Below are 18,365 nucleotides of genomic sequence, written 5' to 3' on the forward strand. Positions count from 1 at the left end.
TAACTGTTCCTGTATCCGTTCTTTCTTTGTCCTGCTGGAGTACGAAATAATCATTCCTCTTATGGTATGCTTCCCATTCTGATCTCCGGTTCATATCTTGATTATCATTAAACTCCAAGTATAAATCAGTCTGGTCTTCTATAAATTTGATGAAATGAAGGACTGTTCTGCAGGCCTAAAAGGTTGCATTGTAAGACTAACTGGAGCAGGATCAGAGAGAGCAAAAGGGCCTATATCAGATTTCTTGATTAAATGAGCAAAATGCTTGGACAGAAAAATATAATCAATATGCGATGACGATAAGTGAGGGTGAGAGTAAAATGTTTATCTCTTAATATCAAGGTTCACATATCTCCAGCTATCCAATATGTCGAGCTCATCGATCACATTTAAGATAAGACTATTTATTTTTTATGGTTATTTTTGGGGTGGGTGTCTATCGATAGAAAAAGACTACAGTTAAAATCTCCCCCATTATCATATTTGGGCAATCTATATCTCAAATTTTAGCTAGAAGCATAGCAAAACAATTCTCATCATAGACATTATGTGCATAAATGTTACCAATCAGAATCGTTTCACCAAACAGTTGCCCTTTTACCAACAAAATCCAATCTGCTTTGTCTTTACAATAATTTTGTATAATAAATGGCAGCATTTTATGAATTAGCACAATTACTCCCCTCTTGTTTGATGAATACAAATAGAATTAAACCTGACCAACCCATTCTCCAAGATACTTTCTATGCTCCTCAAAGCTTAGGTGAGTTTCCTGGAGAAGTACAATCTGGATTTTATCTCTCTTAAGACAGTTTAGGACAGACTTTCTCTTAATGACATTGTTAGATCCCTTAATATTTCAAGTACAGAACGTGACACTCAAACCTGTGCAGAATCAGTGCGTCCTGAGTACCATACAATCATCTGGGTCTGATACACAAAAACTGTCTGGACAAAAGAAAAGAGAACAGCGTCCAGGCAAAAAAGCAACCTAAGGCTTGGATGTCTAAACATCTCAACACCATAAAATAAAATAAAGCACCTAAGCTATAAAGCTTATAGAGGTCAGAAAAATCAATCAATCTTAATAAGGCTCCCCTAATATAATCATTAACCTCCCTCCTTGTAGTGAGAGAGATCAATTTCCCCTTTGGAGGAAAAACTTGAATCACTACAGGGTACAAGAAGGCATACTTTATCCCGGCATCTCGCATCCTCTTACAGGCATTTGCCGATGTCTGCCTCTGTGTTACAACTTCAGCCAAGAAGTCCTGATAAAAAGACAGCTCATGGTCCCCCAGCTTCACTTTGCCCTTGTCTCTTGCTGCGTAGAGAAACCTCTGTCTATCCCTGTACCTATGCAGTGTCACCATTACTGCTCGTGTACGCTGCTTCCCATCGGGTCTAAGCAGAGGACCTGTGCGGGTCATCATCTGTTTCTCCTGTATTCTCAGAGCTTCGGGATCCATTCCTCAAACAGAAAGACTGGGTCCTTGCCCTCTGTGCCTTCCTTATCCTTATCCAACATGATGGCGATATTGTCGGTCACTTGTTGAACTATTGAGATGTCCGGATCGGGGTTAGCAATCATCTGAGCCGACATAGCACTAGCACCCCGATCTGTGTTCCCTTTATAGTCCGGGTAAGCTTCGTCATCATGGTTAGCTAGCGTAGCATTAGCCTTACGTGCATTCTCCTTGTCCAGAGTGTCTTTCTTTTAAGGCATTTTGAAGAAGTTTTCCAGGGACATCTCCACTGTAATCATAAGATTAGTGACTGTATTCAAGGTATTTTTGGCAGAGGTTTAAATGAAAAATATTAGTTTAATCCGTTCCCACGAGGAGAGCAGCGAGACCACATTTAGCCTTCATCACGTGACCCCCGAGATGTTATTATTTAACAGGAACTCCAGAAGTATGTGTCTGTTTAATCTCTGTCCACACTAACACAGGCCATGGCAACATGAAGATTATTCTGTTTGTTGATCACATGCAGGAAGACCCAGGCTGGGATTCAAACCCAGGACCTTCTTGCCTCAAGGTTCATTTAAACCAACAACAGAAAAGATTCATTTGTATCAAATACAATAAGTTCCCTTTAAACATAGTTAATCTTAGCTTAGTTTCATATTTAATTTGTAGTTTTTGAGGCTAATTAACAATTTGCTCTCATTAGATTGGAGGTATGTAGAAACCAGAACAGACTGGTGGTTCATGTTCGACTGTCTTCAGGTAAATCAAACATGGTTTTGATGAACGAACCAAACCATCAACCTCACCTCATTTAATATAGGAGCCCAAAAATAAGGTTTTTAAAGAGCTTTAAGTTGAAGGAACTGAGAATGTTTACAGTTTAAAATAAAACCTTCTTTTAACAGTTGTAGGAACTCCATAGATCTGTTTCTGAGGCACTTTTCAGATGGACCATGAATGACTTCTGTTGTTTACCACCCAGTGGACCTTACAGAGGACGAGGGAGAGGTCCACAGTCTGCTGAAAGAAGAGGAGGAAGAGGAAGTGGAGGAGAAAGAGATGGAGGAAGAGGGTTTGCAGATGGAGGTGGAAGAGGAAGAGGAGGAGGTTATCAGGGAGCTCATAACTCCAGAGCACCGAACAGACATGGAGAAGATGGAGGGTAAAGCTTTGAGTCTCTCTATAAATCTGCTTTTTTTGTCTTCTGCAAACAAGTTGAGACCAACTTTCACTTCAGATTTGAATTAAAATGAGACATGTGGAGGGTATTAAAATGTTTCTGACTAACAAAGACAGAAACCTTGTGTTGCGTAATGTTGAAGAGACTTTTTATGATGATTTCAGGTCAGGAAGGTTGGAGCAGATCACACCTGGTGGCCTAAAGATTATTCTCCGCCAAGGAAACATTCAGAACCAGACTGTGAGTAGTTCTAAGAGCATCTCAGGTCACTGGAGCTGATTAGGATCTTATATTCTGACCTAGTAGAGAGCATCTGCAGACACAATGATGCTTGAACACATCATGAAAACAAAAATGTTCTTTGTGTTTCTGAACTTAAATTATGGGATTTGGTACCAGATTCTGCTCTGGTTTAACCTTTCAGCTGATGTTTCCTGATGAATCTTTTTGATGATCAGTTATTTGCTGTTGCACCTCCATCTTCTTTCATTGCTAATCTTTTTCTGTGCAACAGCGCCCCCTGCAGCTCAAACATTAACATTTAAAAGCTTAACTTTTCGAAGGAGTTCTGTTCATTCCAGTACATTTAAGACCTCCTGACTCATCTTTTAAGGCAAGATCTTTTCAGTCTCTTTTTACTGCTTCTAATCTCATTTTAAAGGCTAGATGCTGGTATGACAACAACCAACCAGCTTCAGTTTCTCACCATTTATCAGTGAAAGTATGTTGGTGAATTAATTAATTAATTATTAAGCTCCTCGTTAAATGCAGTGTGATGCTTTTTGTGGGTTTGATCCAGTGTGTGTGCCGTTGTTGGGTAAAAGAGAAACTTTCAAGTCATTCTAAACTGCCAAAGTGTTTATCTTTCAGATTTCTCCGCTTATAAAAGCAGCAGATGATGGATCGTTAGAACAGAAACAAAGTTATTATCAGGAAGATGAGTCTGTCATGATCTTGGTCCACAGACTGACGTCATCGTGAACACGGTTGCAGACAACATGAACCTGAACCAGGGAGCTGTCTCCAAAGCCATCTCTCAGGCGGCCGGCGAAAACCTGCAGCTGGCGATCCTCACTGAGGCCGGGGCGTCCACCCTGCAATTTGGAGACGTGGTCGTCACTGACGGATACAACCTGCGGTGTCAGAAGGTCTATCATGCTGCTTGCCCGATGTGGGACAACGGAGGCAGCCAGGCGGAGAAGGTGAGAGGTCCATCAGGCCCTTTGATTTTCAGTCCTCTACAGACCGAGACACAGGAATGATTTCATGGAACCAGTTCTAACAAATCATAAAAGGATGGAAACATGAGAAAAAGTCCAATCTGTTCAAGAGTTCTTTAACTAAGATTCTTCAGCATCGCAATCACTTAATATTGTCCACATAGAGAATGTGCCTTGAAGCTGGGTCAGAACATAACACATTTGTCTTTATTTGGATTTTATCAACATAAAATGAACTCTGGATGAGGTCATATTTCACACTGTTTACCTGTCCAGCTACTCATTCATCCCATCTCACCTGCTCTCCGTTTGTCTGCTGCTTCTGTCAGGAGTTAACAGACATCATCACTTACTGTCTGGAGACGGCTGAGAAGCATCAGATGGCCTCTCTGTCCTTCCCAGCCATCGGAACCGGAAACCTGGGCTTCCCCAGAGACCTTGTGTCCAAAGTTCTGCTTAAGGAGATCCATTTGTTCAGCCGCAGGAGCTCCCCTCGCCATCTGAAGGAGGTGGTGATCGTGGTTCACCCCAGTGACAGACAAAGTGTTGATGTGAGAAGAAGCTTCTGCAGTCAGATGATCATAAAACAAACAGCAAATTATTATTAGGACAAATTATTACAAAAACTCAACACGTATTTCAGTGTTTCACCAGAGAGTTCAGAGGTCAGGCGGCGCCGAGGACCGTCCAACATGACAGGAACAGGTCTGCAGGTCAGCAGCAGCCCGGTCAATCACAACAGACCTCCGGTAAGAACATTTTTCATTATTTCACCAGTTTATTGTCTTCGGCAAAGCTGAAAAATACAACAGATCTGATCTTTATAAGGAAATCTATTGTTCCAGAAGAATTTTACCAATTAGTATTTTTACTGGTACCCTCTTACATTGTTGAAGTCATTAATATTTTAACTTTAAATGCCCTTTTTCTCTATCATTATCTAATTCATGCAATTATTTTGATGTAAGTTTTACATTCCTTATTTTTAATTAGATTTGTTTTAAATGTAATTAAAAAAACTCCTGCTCTTAAGGTGCACACTGCTCTGATCGGTCCGTCGGTCTCTCAGAAATATTGAAGTTTTTAGAAATTATTAATAAAAACTAATGAATGGGTCTTGGCACGTGGCAGTAGAGCATGAGACCTATACATGGAGGCCACGGTCCTTGATGCAGCCGTCCAGTGATTGACTCCTCTGAGCCACTGTACAGCTGGTGGACCACGCACCGATGCAGCAGGTCTTTATCCGCTCAATAAAGCACCGATAGAAGGACACCAGCAGTCTCATTGGATCTATTAGCCCTGTAGGCAAAGTGGTGGAGGCCAAAACATTTGGAGAGCAGTGATGTGAGCCCTAACCAAATGTTGAAATCATTTTTTTCAGTGCAGCTGACCAGTATTCATGTTCTTGACGTGATGATAAACTCTCACCAACTGAACCTTTATCCAACAGGTCCTGCAGTGACTTTGCAGATTTCTTTTCTAATAGATTTTAGAGTCTAAGACAAGCAGCGGGTGGTTCCACCTCCAGATTTACTAGTTCATTTAGATTATTTCAAACCACTGGATTGATTGAAACTGACTTGAAATTCACAACTTGTTGCCTTGATGTGGTTCCTACAAGTTATTTTTTTTAGGGAGATTAGATTATAAAGTAAACAAGTTTCTTCAATCAGCTCATTTTCCACAAGTTTGAAAGGAGCCTAATCTGGATGCCTCGATCCAAAGTACTTCTGGTGTCAGATATTGTTGTGTTCTTGTCCGACCAACGTGCAGAACAACCCTCAGAAGCAGCATGGTGAGTTGCACAGCTTTTTAATTATAATAATAATAAACTTAAAAAGACTTACAAAGGTAGAACAGACTGTGGAACGGACATGGAGCAGGTAGCAAACAGGAGGAACCAGTCGAGAACAATGAAAACCCGAGACTACACAATGGTACTACCTAAAGAACATAAACAGGGAAAAACAGATCAACAAGGAAATACAAACTAAAACATCTAACAGAGGAATCCAAGAAAGTAATCTAAAAACAAGAATGAATGACGGATCTAATCAACCTGAATGAGCTGAAATAACAGCAACTGAAGAACCTTTCAGTGCAGAGAAAGCAGACATAACTGAAACTCAGAACCAGTAACAGGCAGATTCTGACATTGGCCGTGGAGCGTAGGGGACCCTCTGGGAGCCCGGTCAGGAGTTGGTCATGGAGAGGATTAGAGGATTACGAGGTCCCATGAAGAACCCCATCAGGTGGTCCACTGAGAGGTTAAGATGGAGACTGGAACCCATGGAGGAGCTCGGGAGACTTGGATCCACTGTGGAGATCTGGAGACAACCAGGGGAATCCTTGGCGAGGCCCTGAAGAACGGTGCCGGAACCGCTGGTTCTGGAGAACGTCGTGGGAGCCAGTTGAACCGTCTCTGAGGCTTGGGAGAACAGTGCTATGAACCTTGGAGGAGCTATGGGGAACATCGGAGGAAACCACGATGAAGACTAGATGGTCTGCAGTGGAAGTGTTGTCAAAAGTCTGGAGACGGAAGCGTTTGTACTCGAACCCCTCTGAATCAGGAGCAAGAGAAGATGGTGATGATGATGGCTGCTCAGAAAAGGCGGCTGAGATGTCAGGCTGGCCTTCAGAGGTGTGAGCAGAGGCTGAAGTGTTGCTCTGACCCTCAGTTGAAGGAGCAGAGGCTGAAGCGTTTGCTGCGTGCAGAGGAGGTTGAGGCGGACCCACCTGCAGCGCATTGAAGATGCAAAGTGGGCTTCTCTGTGCCATTTTGGAGACTCCGGAGATGTGGAGCAGCGTGCTCAGCTGCACGGAGGGGACAGATGCAGCCATGTCCCACTGATGACAACTAGAGGGGCACTAAGGACGTGGTGGAGAGCGGTGGAAAATCCTGGGCTTGGGGAAGCAGAACAGAGACTTGTGACATGGAGTCAGCTTGGAAGCATCAGACTGACCCTAGGAGGCAGGAGGTTTGATTTCTACCAGAGCTTTCTGATATGCTGCCTCAATCCTTTCTATCCAGGCTTCCCACGACACCACGCAACTCCAGCTGCATTGGTATGGGTTTTTAATGGCATACTGTATGTCTTAACAGTGATGCTTTAAAAACATCCATCTTGTTTTTACTGAATCTCAGTGTTGATCATATCCTGACTGATAGATAGGAAAAGTGGGCAGGGCTGTCTGGTACTGTGTATCATGATCTTGAGGTGTTGGGTTTTAATTTTCTTTTGTGTGTATTTTAAATACATCTGCTTGTTATGCTTGCATTAAGTTCATTTTTCTGTTTTCATTATTGTTACTAAAGTGTTGCCTTATTTGTACATTTCTTTGTATTTAGTTTCTTAGTTTTTTGTGTTCTTAGTTTATTTAGAATAATTTATGAAACATCTGGTAGATATTTCCCCTGGAGTGTCTTCTATCTCTGCTCAGCTCCTTCAGGTTAATTAGTCTCCCTCCCTCAGCTCCCTGCTTTCTCTCTGCCACAGCTGCTCCACGTTTACTTTTAACTTCTTTGTCTTCTTCCACTCCTGCCTCAGTATTTATACTCCTGATTCTCTCTGTTCTGGATTCTCCTGTTTGACCTCCACTAACATGCCTGCTTCTTCCACCTTACTCTCTCCCTGCTCTGTTCTCCTCGTGCCGTCTGTAAGTTTCGTATTAAAGTAGGTGAGGCAGCAGTATTTCTTTATAGGATGACATCTCAGCGCGCTGAAGGTGGAACAGATTTATGGGTGCAGAGAAATGATTGGATTCTGGTTTCGTTTCTAAATCTCTCTGCTCTTAATGTTAGTTTCAGGTTCCTGGAGTTAATAAATTCATTGTCTTTATCTTCTTATCTGCTCAGAGTGTAGATTATCTTTATTATCCCAGCTCCGCCATTTAAATCTCTTCTGTCAATAATAAACATTGAGATTCTGTCTGTGTTTTTAATGAAGATCTGAAGCTTAGCAGACTCTGGTCTCAGACTCTTGACTTCAGTTTCTATTCTCTGATAACACCCTTCAGCTCAGATTCAGACCCATTAAAAACACATGACTTTAGTAATGATCTCAGTATGACTGGAGAGCTCTGATAGTTGTGGTTTATTTGAGTTAAAGTGTGATCGGTTCCTCCCAGCAGCTTTTATTAGTGTTGGACATGTTAATAATGCTGCAGCTGATCCTTGATGTAAAATATTTCTTTTTATTCCAGTAAGATCAATAACCAAATAAGACAACTCTATTTATGTGTAGTTGCATTACTTCCACCGTCTAATTGTGCTGTCTAACAACTCACTCTGCTTGTGATTTTTATCTAATCACAACACTTGAATTATAGTCCTGCAAACATGAAACAACATATTTTAACCAAACATTTTTACCTTCATTCAACAAGTCCTATAATTCCTTGTTTGTATAAATCAGTCGTCTTATCTTCATTGACAGTGAGTTATTACTCTTTGATATCATCAGTATTTTTGCATTGCTTTCATCCAATCACTGCAATTTGAACAACGGTAGACAGAGACAATAAACCTAAATCCTGAAGGCATGTCTACATGCAGATTTACTCATGTAAGTTTTGCGCTCTTACTCTGCCAAACCCACCGGAAATGACCTACTACCGCCTCAGGCAATGATTGGTCGGCACCAGATGCTTAGCATTCGTATCTTAAGCTTATTAACCCAAAGTAAAGCTTTCCAGGCCTTCCCAGGCTGACTTCAACCCATTATTCCCCTTGTGATCGTTTTCACCACGCAGTCCCTCACTTCATACGAGTTTTCATAGGAGCATTAGCATCTCATGGTTTAAAAGTCACCCTCACATAAAGTTCTGACAGAATGAAAGTCAAGCCTTTTACACACAATGTATGAATTTCATATTGCATCTTGGTTGGAATTTCTGGGCATCTTACCTCTGTTCCCCTCATACCTGCCTGTAGGTTTTCTTTTCATTATTAAATCATTTCTACTCACCATGCTGCTCCTGAGGATCTGTCTGAACTTTGGATCAGTACAAACTTCACCAAACATGATACTGTGCTAAACTGGTTCAGATTTAATTTGGCAGGCCAAACTACTCTGTGTCTTTTTGTAATTATAAATCTGAGCAAATAAAGATCACATGTGGGGTTCCTCAAGGCTCCGTTCTCAGGCTGCTTTTATTCAACATATATACAATCCCACTGACTCAGATAATGGTTTTCTATAACATGTAATACAGTATCTATGCTGATGACATACTATTGTGTATTTCAATACCATCACTTGCTTTAGTCCAGTACAGTCTGTGAGTCAGTTTAATAAATATCCACTAGTGGGTGGAGCAGAATTTCCTCCAGCTTTGTGTAGAAAAGACAGAAGTCTTTCTTATTGGTCCTAAAACATAAAATATAGAAATATAAACTGAACTAGACTTTGTGAGGCTAAAGATCACAGAGCCATCAAAAACATTAACAACTAAATACAGTTTATTACTAAATCCTACTGTCACCTTAAAAACTGGATCACATCAGAACCTTTTGGATCCTTTAAATCAGAACTGAAAACATGACTGTGTACAGCAGCTTATCCATGAAGGCCACATACTGCTTTTAGATTAAATTTACATTCACTGTTTCTGACTTTTATGTGATGCTTAGATTTTACGAGGATTTTTTTTATGTAATTCTCTTATTTCTTCTTTGTTTTCCTGTGAAGCTCTTTGAATTACCTTCTGTAGAAAAAGTGGCAAACAAGTAAACTTGCTTTGCCTCTATGTATTCAGGCTGTTTGGAGACCAGAAGACAGAGCAGACCAGTGAATTTAGCTGCTGTCTGATGTGACATTTATGTGCAATAAAAACAGAGACATTTAAATCCTGAATTAGTTTTTTGTGTCTCTGTTTTCATCTCAGCATCATCATCCTTCAGCACAGTCTTGTCCCCCTCCCTCGGCGTCTACCAGATGCAGATGGGTCAGCTCACCCTTGAGGTGTCATCAGGAGACATCACCAAGGAGGCCTGTGATGCTATCGTCAACTCATCCAATCAGAACTTCAGCCTTCAAGCAGGTGATTGGTGGTTGCTGCAGCTTAAGAAGGTGTTTTTCTCTGCACGGTCTGCTTGTCTTTATGTGGTTGTGTTATGGTGCTTCTCCACACCTTCCTCTCCTTATTTCTTTCTTTTAAACTTCCTTCCTTTAAACGTCAGTGTAGAAACAAGATTTGCTTTTTGTTTTTATTCTTTGAAATTCTTTCTCCTTTTAATTGTAAGGTATGTAGAACAAGAGCTATGCATTTTGCATACGCTCTTTATCTTCGGTACCGATTTGGTCCCATTGACTCTTATTTTAACCACATATTTTTGATGAACTGTAATCCTGTAATTTTATATCTTTCCCCAGAGTCCCAAAATAATCTAAGCCTCTACCTTTAAAATACAGGGTAAAAACTGGTTTTATGTGCAATGACTCCCCTTGAATTACCACAGGCACCATCGTTTGTTCACACATAGTTTCAGTGGGGGACATGGTTCTCTTAACTTTCAAAATGCATGGACAAAAAACATTTTATACAACAAAAACCATCTTGGTGTGTTAGGAATGATATGGAGTGGTGTGAATGGTTTAAAATATATTTTTTCTGTTTCTGTGTGTATATTTGCATATAATTTGAACAATCAAAAGCTAAGTTGGCTTTGCTTATGTTTTCTTTATCAAGACAGAGACTCCTCTAGCCTATTGGATGTGTGGCAGAGCACATCTATGCAGGTGCATCTTCTGTGAGAATAGTTGCAGACATTTCTCCAGAAGACTAATGCAGCTAATACTGCACAAACCTACAATCCTATAGGATTTCAGGACCTGTGTGGAACCGATGTGCCAGATGTGGAGCACATGCGTGCAAGACGCACCTTACCATAACCTGTGATTTATGCTTTAAGTCATGAATGCATGGTTAATTGAGCTGAGGTGTGATTGGTTCCTCCCAGCAGCGTCTATTAAAGTTTCAAAGCCTCGACTCTGCTTTTAAAAAACTGACTGTGAAAATGATTAATATCCAATAAGGAATAATATCAGGAATAAGATCTGGAAAACTGGAAGTGATGGATGACCTCAGTCCTGATGAAGCTGCAGGACGTAGAGACATTTTACTGATTCAGCTGATCTGTGTTTTTTCCTTGTTTCAGGAGTTTCCAAGGCCATCTTAGACAGCGCTGGACCAACAGTGGTATTGGAGTGTGCAACGATTGGTGTGTTTCTGCAGTTAAATCTTTATTTAATGACATGATGCATGGTTTTTAGGTATTTCAGTAAAACATTTATTGTTTTGTGCCATTTAAAGCACAACTTCTGCAGCTACAACAGCACTTAAAGATGACACCTTGTAGTTTTCATGGTTGTCCAATGGTAAAATTAACATTTTAAGTGCCATTTAAAAGGAAGCATATTTATTTGTCTTTATTTAATGTTTAATTGACTTGTATGGACCCAAGATAAATTGACCGAACGTTTGTCTCCAAAACTAGAAACCAGAAGATTCAAAATAAAAAATAAAACTTCTGATAAGATTTATATAAAATACACAAACATCTGGCCTCCATTTATGTATTTCTTTACTGTTTTATGTTTGCCAAATGTCATATTCGGTTCAGATTTGGGGGACTCTTGAGCAGCATGACTGAGACAGGAAAGGTTTAAACAGGTTAATTGAAATAAGGATTTTTGGCAGTGCCGGGACTCCGTAGATGTCAGGGTCCAGGTATCGGCTCACAGAGAGAGAAGAGGATTATTAACCGGTAGACGGTTTTGAATGAGGAAGAGGAATAAACAAGGCTTACTTTATGATGGATAGGTTGATGCTGGAGAGAAGTAAGCAAACCACGGAGGCTGAGGTTGGGAGGTTGGTGTGCTGTGTTCCTCCAGTTAATGAATGATGTTGGAGGGTGGACAGGCAGGGCATGAAGAGTGAGGAGTATTTCTGCAATCTGATCCGGTGGATCCAGGAAGCCCCTCAGGCTTAGGTAAATTCATCGAAGTATTTATCCGCTTGGTAGGAGACTGAACCACGGCGGGTTATCCAGGATGAGGATTTGCTGACAGCCAACGGAAGATGAGGCAGAACCTTGGTAAATCCAGAGCAGGGTTCAGCTAACAGTAACAGGAAGAGAGCAGAGCTGGGTTAGGAGACCAACAGGTCAGGACAAAACCTTAGACAGAGCAGGGTTTGCTGGTCCGATTACCAATCGAGTTGAGTAAACAATCCGACGCCTTTTCCAAGGTCTCAGCTGCTTTTGAAGCTCCTCCGTGATTGCTTCAGATGGACAAGAGCCGTGCAAATGCACCTGCCTGTCACACCCTGGTGGAGAGAATGAAGAACATCCACACAGCACAACAAACCTGCACAGCCAAAACTTTACACTTAAGTATTAAATAAATACATCTCATCAAGTTTCTTCACTGAAGAAAGAAGGAATTTACTTCGGTTTTCCAAGAAACTTTCCTCTAACTGTGTGTGAAGTTATTTGGAAAATTTCTTGGGGATGTACTTGAGCTTATTTTAAGGACAAAAGACCAGCGGTATCTGTATAATAGCTGACAGAAAAGAATATCAAAGCTTCTTGAATATGATGTTGTTCCAACTCTGCATGAATGAACGTCTTTCCTCTCTGCAGTGAATTCTCCGGGCTACGTGCCTCGTGCAATGATCATGACCTCAGGCGGTCTACTTCCGTCCAGAAACATCATCCACATCGTTGGTCAGAATGATGCTGATAAGATCAAGGAGATGGTTCAGGCAGTCCTGAAGCTCTGCGAGCAGCAGACGTTCAGCTCAGTTGCCTTCCCAGCTCTGGGAACAGGTCCGTGCTTACACAATATTTGCCCTCTTATCATATATATTTAAGCATTTTCAATTGATCTTTTTTTCCTTACAGGCTGTGATTCTGGCGTTCATCACAGATCAACGCCAGAATCAGATTATTTTTCTGCCATTTTCTTATCTTACTGCAGTAAAACACACCTAGCAGTTCTCTGTCAGTTACACATTAATAACAAACCCAGGCATGGTAAAAACCATAATCTGTATTTGCTCTTTAAATATCTTATCAAAATAGAGCTTTTTACCACACACTGCTTACCTCTGCAGTCTTCCTACTGCATCATTAACATTAGAACGAGTTCACCATTAGACTTAAATAAAATGAAGTGCTGTTATCCCGGACAAGCCCCCAAAAACCACAGCTGAGGTTGGTGTTGTAGGATGACGCCTCCCTGCATCCTTGCAGGACCTCCAGTGGCAGTTTAGGAGTATTTTAGAGTCACGTAGGTGGAACTGTCTGAACTGGCTACAGCTGCGAAGGTGTGGATATACAGCAATAAAGCAAACAAACTTGGCGGTGTCCTAAAAAGTAATAACGGACACACATGGTGAAGGTAAACATGTTTTAGGTGTTTCATAATGATCAGATTTCAGACATTCTCCTGGAGGTTTTGGCCGTGTTCAAACTCAGTCCAGATGTTGCTACACCGCGCTTCCTGCTATGTACATGTTTGAGCAGACATGTTTCAGTTTTCCTCATCATCACCATCAGTTCTGTTGGTCCTCATGTCCCTTTCAGGTCAGGGAGGTGTCAAACCATCAATGGTGGCCGATGCCATGGTCGGTGCAGTGGTGGACTTTGTGAGGAAGAAGCACCCAAAGTTTGTTTGTAGCGTGAAGATCCTGATCTTTCAGACAGCCATGGTCACTGAATTCCACAACTGCATGAAGAAGAGGCAGGGTCAAGAGGTGGAGGAGAAGAGCATCTTCAACAAGATCAAAGGTATCATCCGGATTTGTTACATCTGGAAACCTAAAGACAGGCTGTTATTTTATTGCTTTTATCCTCAGATCTTTTTCAGTTTCATATTTCTACAAAAATAAAACACAAGATGGTCGTAGCCTCAAGGCATGTTTTAGTTGTTTCCCTGCTTTAGCACGCCTGATTTTAATTGGTGGCTTTTTCTGAACTGTAATAATCTGAATCAGGTGCGTTAATGCAGGAAAACCTTGAAGACATGCCGGGCCTTGAGAAGCAGGCTTTAAAAAACTGCTTTCGATCATAAATCTGCAGAAATATTGAAACTAATGTTCAGACTCTTCATGCGCTGTTTAACATTTGAATGTAAAGCAGAGACAGTCAAATGTTAAGTGCAGCAATTTCACATGATGAGAATGTTTTTTATCTCATATCAGATTCAGTAACTTCATTTCTTGGACTTGGGGCGGAGCAGCAAAGCAGTACCGACTTTGTTCTGGAGCGGCAGGAGTTTGATCCTGCAGTGTTTCAGCTGTGTGCCGACAACCAAAGGGTTCGTATGGAAATATCTTTGTGATGAACAGGAAGTTATTTAATCTCTCTAACGTGTCATGATGTTCAGCAGAACATTTTAATATTTAAAAACCAAAATTATTACTAAACTGGGAACTTTCGGATAAAGATTTTCTTCTGCAGTTCATATGAAGTTAGGAAAAAGCAACAAACTGTAGATTCATTCCTGCACTTTCTTCAGTTGGTCTTAACCAGAAATGTTTTGTGAACATTTTGAGAATGAGAACAACGAGGTGTCAGCGTGAGCTTGCCTTGCTATCAGCCTGCAGGTGACCAAACCCAAACCAGTACTTCAGATCTGCATGAGTCCCTGTCTTTCATTTCCACCACAGAACTTGAGCATGGCTAAGAAGAGAATCAACGAGGTTGTTCTGATGGAGCAGGCCCAGAGAACCATCATTGACCAGTACATTAACCAGTTCACTCAGGATAACATCAATGAGCTAGAGGCCATGCAGAGGAAACTGACGGTGAGCATCCGTCTGGACAGAGGACAGGAAGACCAGGAGCCCAGGATCCACCTAGAGGGTCTGACCAGAGACGTCTCGACAGCCGAGTCAGACATCAGGTCAGCAGACCTGGTGACTATGTGTCTGACAGGTTTACAGTCATTAAACTGGTATTTAGAGGTTTTGCATGTTTTTGGTGCTTCTTAGGAACATCATCCGGAGGGTGGAGAGAAATGAGAATTTGAAGAGCAAAGCCGTACTAGTGAGTGGACTGGTGGAATGGAAGTTCCAGCACCGAAATGGGTCAGTGGTACCCTTTGACCTCTTCACGAACCTCCAGCTTGAAGAAGCTCTTGAGAGAAAAATAACTGTGAAGATCAAGATCAATAACGAAGAGTTTTCTGCTGATCCAGCGCTTAAAAGGGCCATATCCACCAACGGAAAGAAGCAGATGGAGCTGGAGAGAAAAGACTTGAGAGGTGAGTGAATCAGTTCCTCCATCCATGATTAGATCATGTTCAGAGAGATTAACCACGTTGTTGGGTTAGGTGAAGAAAAATGACATCAAGCTGCAAAGTTCTCACATTTCTCAAATTAGAAACACAGATATTGTTGGAGCAGTAAGAAGGACTTTCCACAGTTCACCATGAGTTAAAAGCTCTTCTTCTCGTAGTCCATGGCGCTCCGCTGCCTCAACACTGGGATGACATGCAGGGTAGCATCGTGAAGCTGGTTCCGCTGACTGCTGGATCTCAGGAATACAACGGTGTGTTGGCAGACGTTACAAAGAATGGGCTTTCTCTGAACATCATCCAGGTATGTTCCCCCTCAGAATATCAAACGTGCAAAGACTAAACTGGAACCTCCAGAATGTGGACCTGCAAGCAGAAGAATAAAAGCAAAATGCAGATAAATCAAACAGAAAAACGATTAAATTAGGTCAATAGGAACAGAGAATAATTTGGCAGAAAAACACAGGAAATGGTTTTAAAACAAGACTTCCTTATTGTGGCTCCACAGGCTCCACCTTTCCCCGTGCTCTCAGGTGCCTCTTAGAGCAACTCGTTTTAGTGCCGTCTCTTTAAATGCTACTCAGGAACTTCACCCCCCACCAGGTCAAAGAACGCTGCACTTTAAACCATTCTGCTGTAGCTTGATAATAGAGATACAATTATCTAGTGGTGCAGAAACAAGACAAAAATGGCAAAAACAATGCAAAACTGTTTATATCATAATAATATTAAAACCTGCAGTATGGTTCTGTCCTCCAGGAGCTAAAAGCAGCACACAGTGCTAACATCACCAGAAGACACGATGCTGATGCTATCAGAACAGTGGTGAAATGTCTGGCCTCTAAAAGGACTAGATGCAGTCTATCAGATTGTTCCCAGGCAACATCACTGGTTTGTGTCCATCTATAAAGCTTTGCTGGGTAAACTCCATCAGTATATCAGCACTCTTCTGTCTATCAGCTCTAGAAACTACCAGTAAGATCAGATGAGATCGACTTTATTGATCTCACAGTGGAGAAATTAACTTGTTACAGCAGCTCTCAGTAATACAATGAAAAGATTTAGTCACAAAGTAAGGATTTAGTTACCAAAGGTTCAATCAAAGAGTAGTTTTAAAATTATAGCTGAATAACGTGCCTCCAGGTAGTTGCTTCTGAATATAACAGACTGTGTGAAAACAGAGTTCTCCTATCCTGCACCGTGGTCATGAAATAATCTTCAAAAATCTTTTAAATGATAAGTTATTAATAAACATACATATTTTTGACGGATTTTAAGGATACCATAGAGGATGCAGTGAAGGTGAAATGTCACTGTTTTAATTGAGAATTGACTGAATTTTAATGTTTTATTCCATCTTATTGTGTGAGTGGCTAGGTCTCCTTTGTAAAAGAGATTTTTGAGGGCAAGTACCGTGGTTTGAATCCCCCACCCTGATACTCTGGGTCCCTGAGCAAGACCCTTAGCCCCTCAGTGCTCCCCGGGCGCCGTACAATGGCAGCCCACTGCTCCCTAAGGGATGGGTTAAATGCAGAAGACAATTTTGTTGGAATGTACAACTGCAATGACAAATAAAGATTATTATTATTAGTATTGATGTCACAATAAGAAACATGGTTTAATCTGTCGGCAGATCGAACGGGTCCAAAATGAGACGCTCTGGCAGAGCTACCAGCTCCTGAAGAAACAAATGGAGGTGAAGAACAAACACACCAACAATGAGCAGCTGCTGTATCACGGCACCGGGGTCTCATCCATCGACCTTATCAACTCTAAAGGCTTCAACCGGAGCTACGCAGGAGCTCATGGTAAAAGTCGCCACACTCCATGATAAAAGAGTGAAAACAGAAATGTTGAATTATTTTAGACTCTGAATGGTCCTTTAAAGCTCTTTTCATCAAACAGAATGTCCATGTCACATCTTTTCTTAAGGTTGTACCCCAGGGCTCTGTATTTGGGCACCTTCTCTTAACACCTTTGAATATTTCTTTTGTGTCTCTGTTAGTATGGTTTGCTTTCTTCCTGCTACCTGAAATAGTTTATCTTTAAATGTTTTCACTCTTATGAAAATGTCCCTGTAGCCATCTGGCACTGTTGGCTTTTCCACTGGTTCTCCCAGGCACCCAGTTCTCACATTGGAGCAAAAATGATGATATTGTTTTTAGTGTGATAATTATTGATGAGGTTGTGCACCTGTCATGTCTGCTTGCTGCAACAAAAAACCAAAGCCTATTAGACTCAGTGGGTGGTCCACCTCCTGGTAGAGACAATATCCCACAGAGAACTGCAGTTCTTCATGAACAGGTCTTTAAAACCCAGTTATGTTCAGATGATCCTGCTGAATTTTTTGGTAAAGATGTGAAATGTCATTAGCATTAATGTTCTCATGACACAAACTTTTCTAACCATCATTGGTCTAAAGTGTTAACTTTGATATCATTTAGAGATGAGTTCGTATATTTTAACCTGTAAATATCTTCACCGTGTCATTTACCACGGCCTGACTGTGTTTTATTTCCTGCAGGTGCCATGTTCGGTAATGGCTCTTACTTTGCTGTGGACCCTGCATATTCAGCCGGGGGCTACGCTAAACCAGACGGTCAGGGTCAGAAACGCATGTATCAGGCCCGGGTTCTTGTTGGAGACCACACCCAGGGAAGATCTGGCATGATCGCACCTCCGGCCAAATCTGGAAGTACTGCAGACCTGTATGACAGCGTCACTGATAGAGCGAATAATCCATCCATGTTTATTATTTTCAATGACATTCAGGCATATCCAGAATACCTTATCACATTCACATAGTTTCAGCTCTTCTGCAACGATTCTGATCAAATGAACCTGTCTTACTAGAACTCTTCTACTGTAGATCAAAACCACTGAAATATATTGTTAGAAATTACTGACAGAAGAGGTGTAATATTCTTCCAATCAAAATAAATGGGGTACATTGTGTATTCTTGGATCTGTTGTTGATTTTTTTGCATAAAAAACTAGTTCATCTCCATTAAAAGCAAGAAACTTTTCATCTCGCTGTTCTGAAGCATACTGCCTGTGTTATCACAGGCCAGAAAGACATCAGCAGTGGCTCTTCTTGGTAAAGGGCCTGTACTTGTCAAGCTTTATCAAGTCCCCACAGACCCCAAAGCGGTTTCCACTACAATCAGTCATCCACCCATTCACACAC

General features: G+C 41.3%; 1 protein-coding gene across 1 annotated transcript in view; it reads left to right on the forward strand.

Moving 5' to 3' along the window:
- The window catches only part of LOC124877763 (protein mono-ADP-ribosyltransferase PARP14-like), a 30,734-nt gene extending 12,599 nt beyond the window's left edge, over nt 1–18,135 (forward strand). Inside the window, exons 9-23 of the mRNA XM_047381248.1 lie at nt 2,455–2,634; nt 2,817–2,892; nt 3,618–3,854; nt 4,202–4,423; nt 4,516–4,621; nt 9,762–9,917; nt 11,035–11,097; nt 12,520–12,705; nt 13,465–13,668; nt 14,082–14,197; nt 14,550–14,785; nt 14,874–15,145; nt 15,340–15,482; nt 16,812–16,986; nt 17,703–18,135. Of these exons, the coding sequence (XP_047237204.1) occupies nt 2,455–2,634; nt 2,817–2,892; nt 3,618–3,854; nt 4,202–4,423; nt 4,516–4,621; nt 9,762–9,917; nt 11,035–11,097; nt 12,520–12,705; nt 13,465–13,668; nt 14,082–14,197; nt 14,550–14,785; nt 14,874–15,145; nt 15,340–15,482; nt 16,812–16,986; nt 17,703–17,983 (2,653 nt within the window). The 3' untranslated portion in view covers nt 17,984–18,135. The remainder of the gene's footprint in view (nt 1–2,454; nt 2,635–2,816; nt 2,893–3,617; nt 3,855–4,201; nt 4,424–4,515; nt 4,622–9,761; nt 9,918–11,034; nt 11,098–12,519; nt 12,706–13,464; nt 13,669–14,081; nt 14,198–14,549; nt 14,786–14,873; nt 15,146–15,339; nt 15,483–16,811; nt 16,987–17,702) is intronic.
- Nucleotides 18,136–18,365: the final 230 nt, after the last annotated feature.

This window comes from Girardinichthys multiradiatus, chromosome 12 (assembly GCF_021462225.1).
Source record: "Girardinichthys multiradiatus isolate DD_20200921_A chromosome 12, DD_fGirMul_XY1, whole genome shotgun sequence".
Lineage (NCBI taxonomy): Eukaryota > Metazoa > Chordata > Actinopteri > Cyprinodontiformes > Goodeidae > Girardinichthys > Girardinichthys multiradiatus.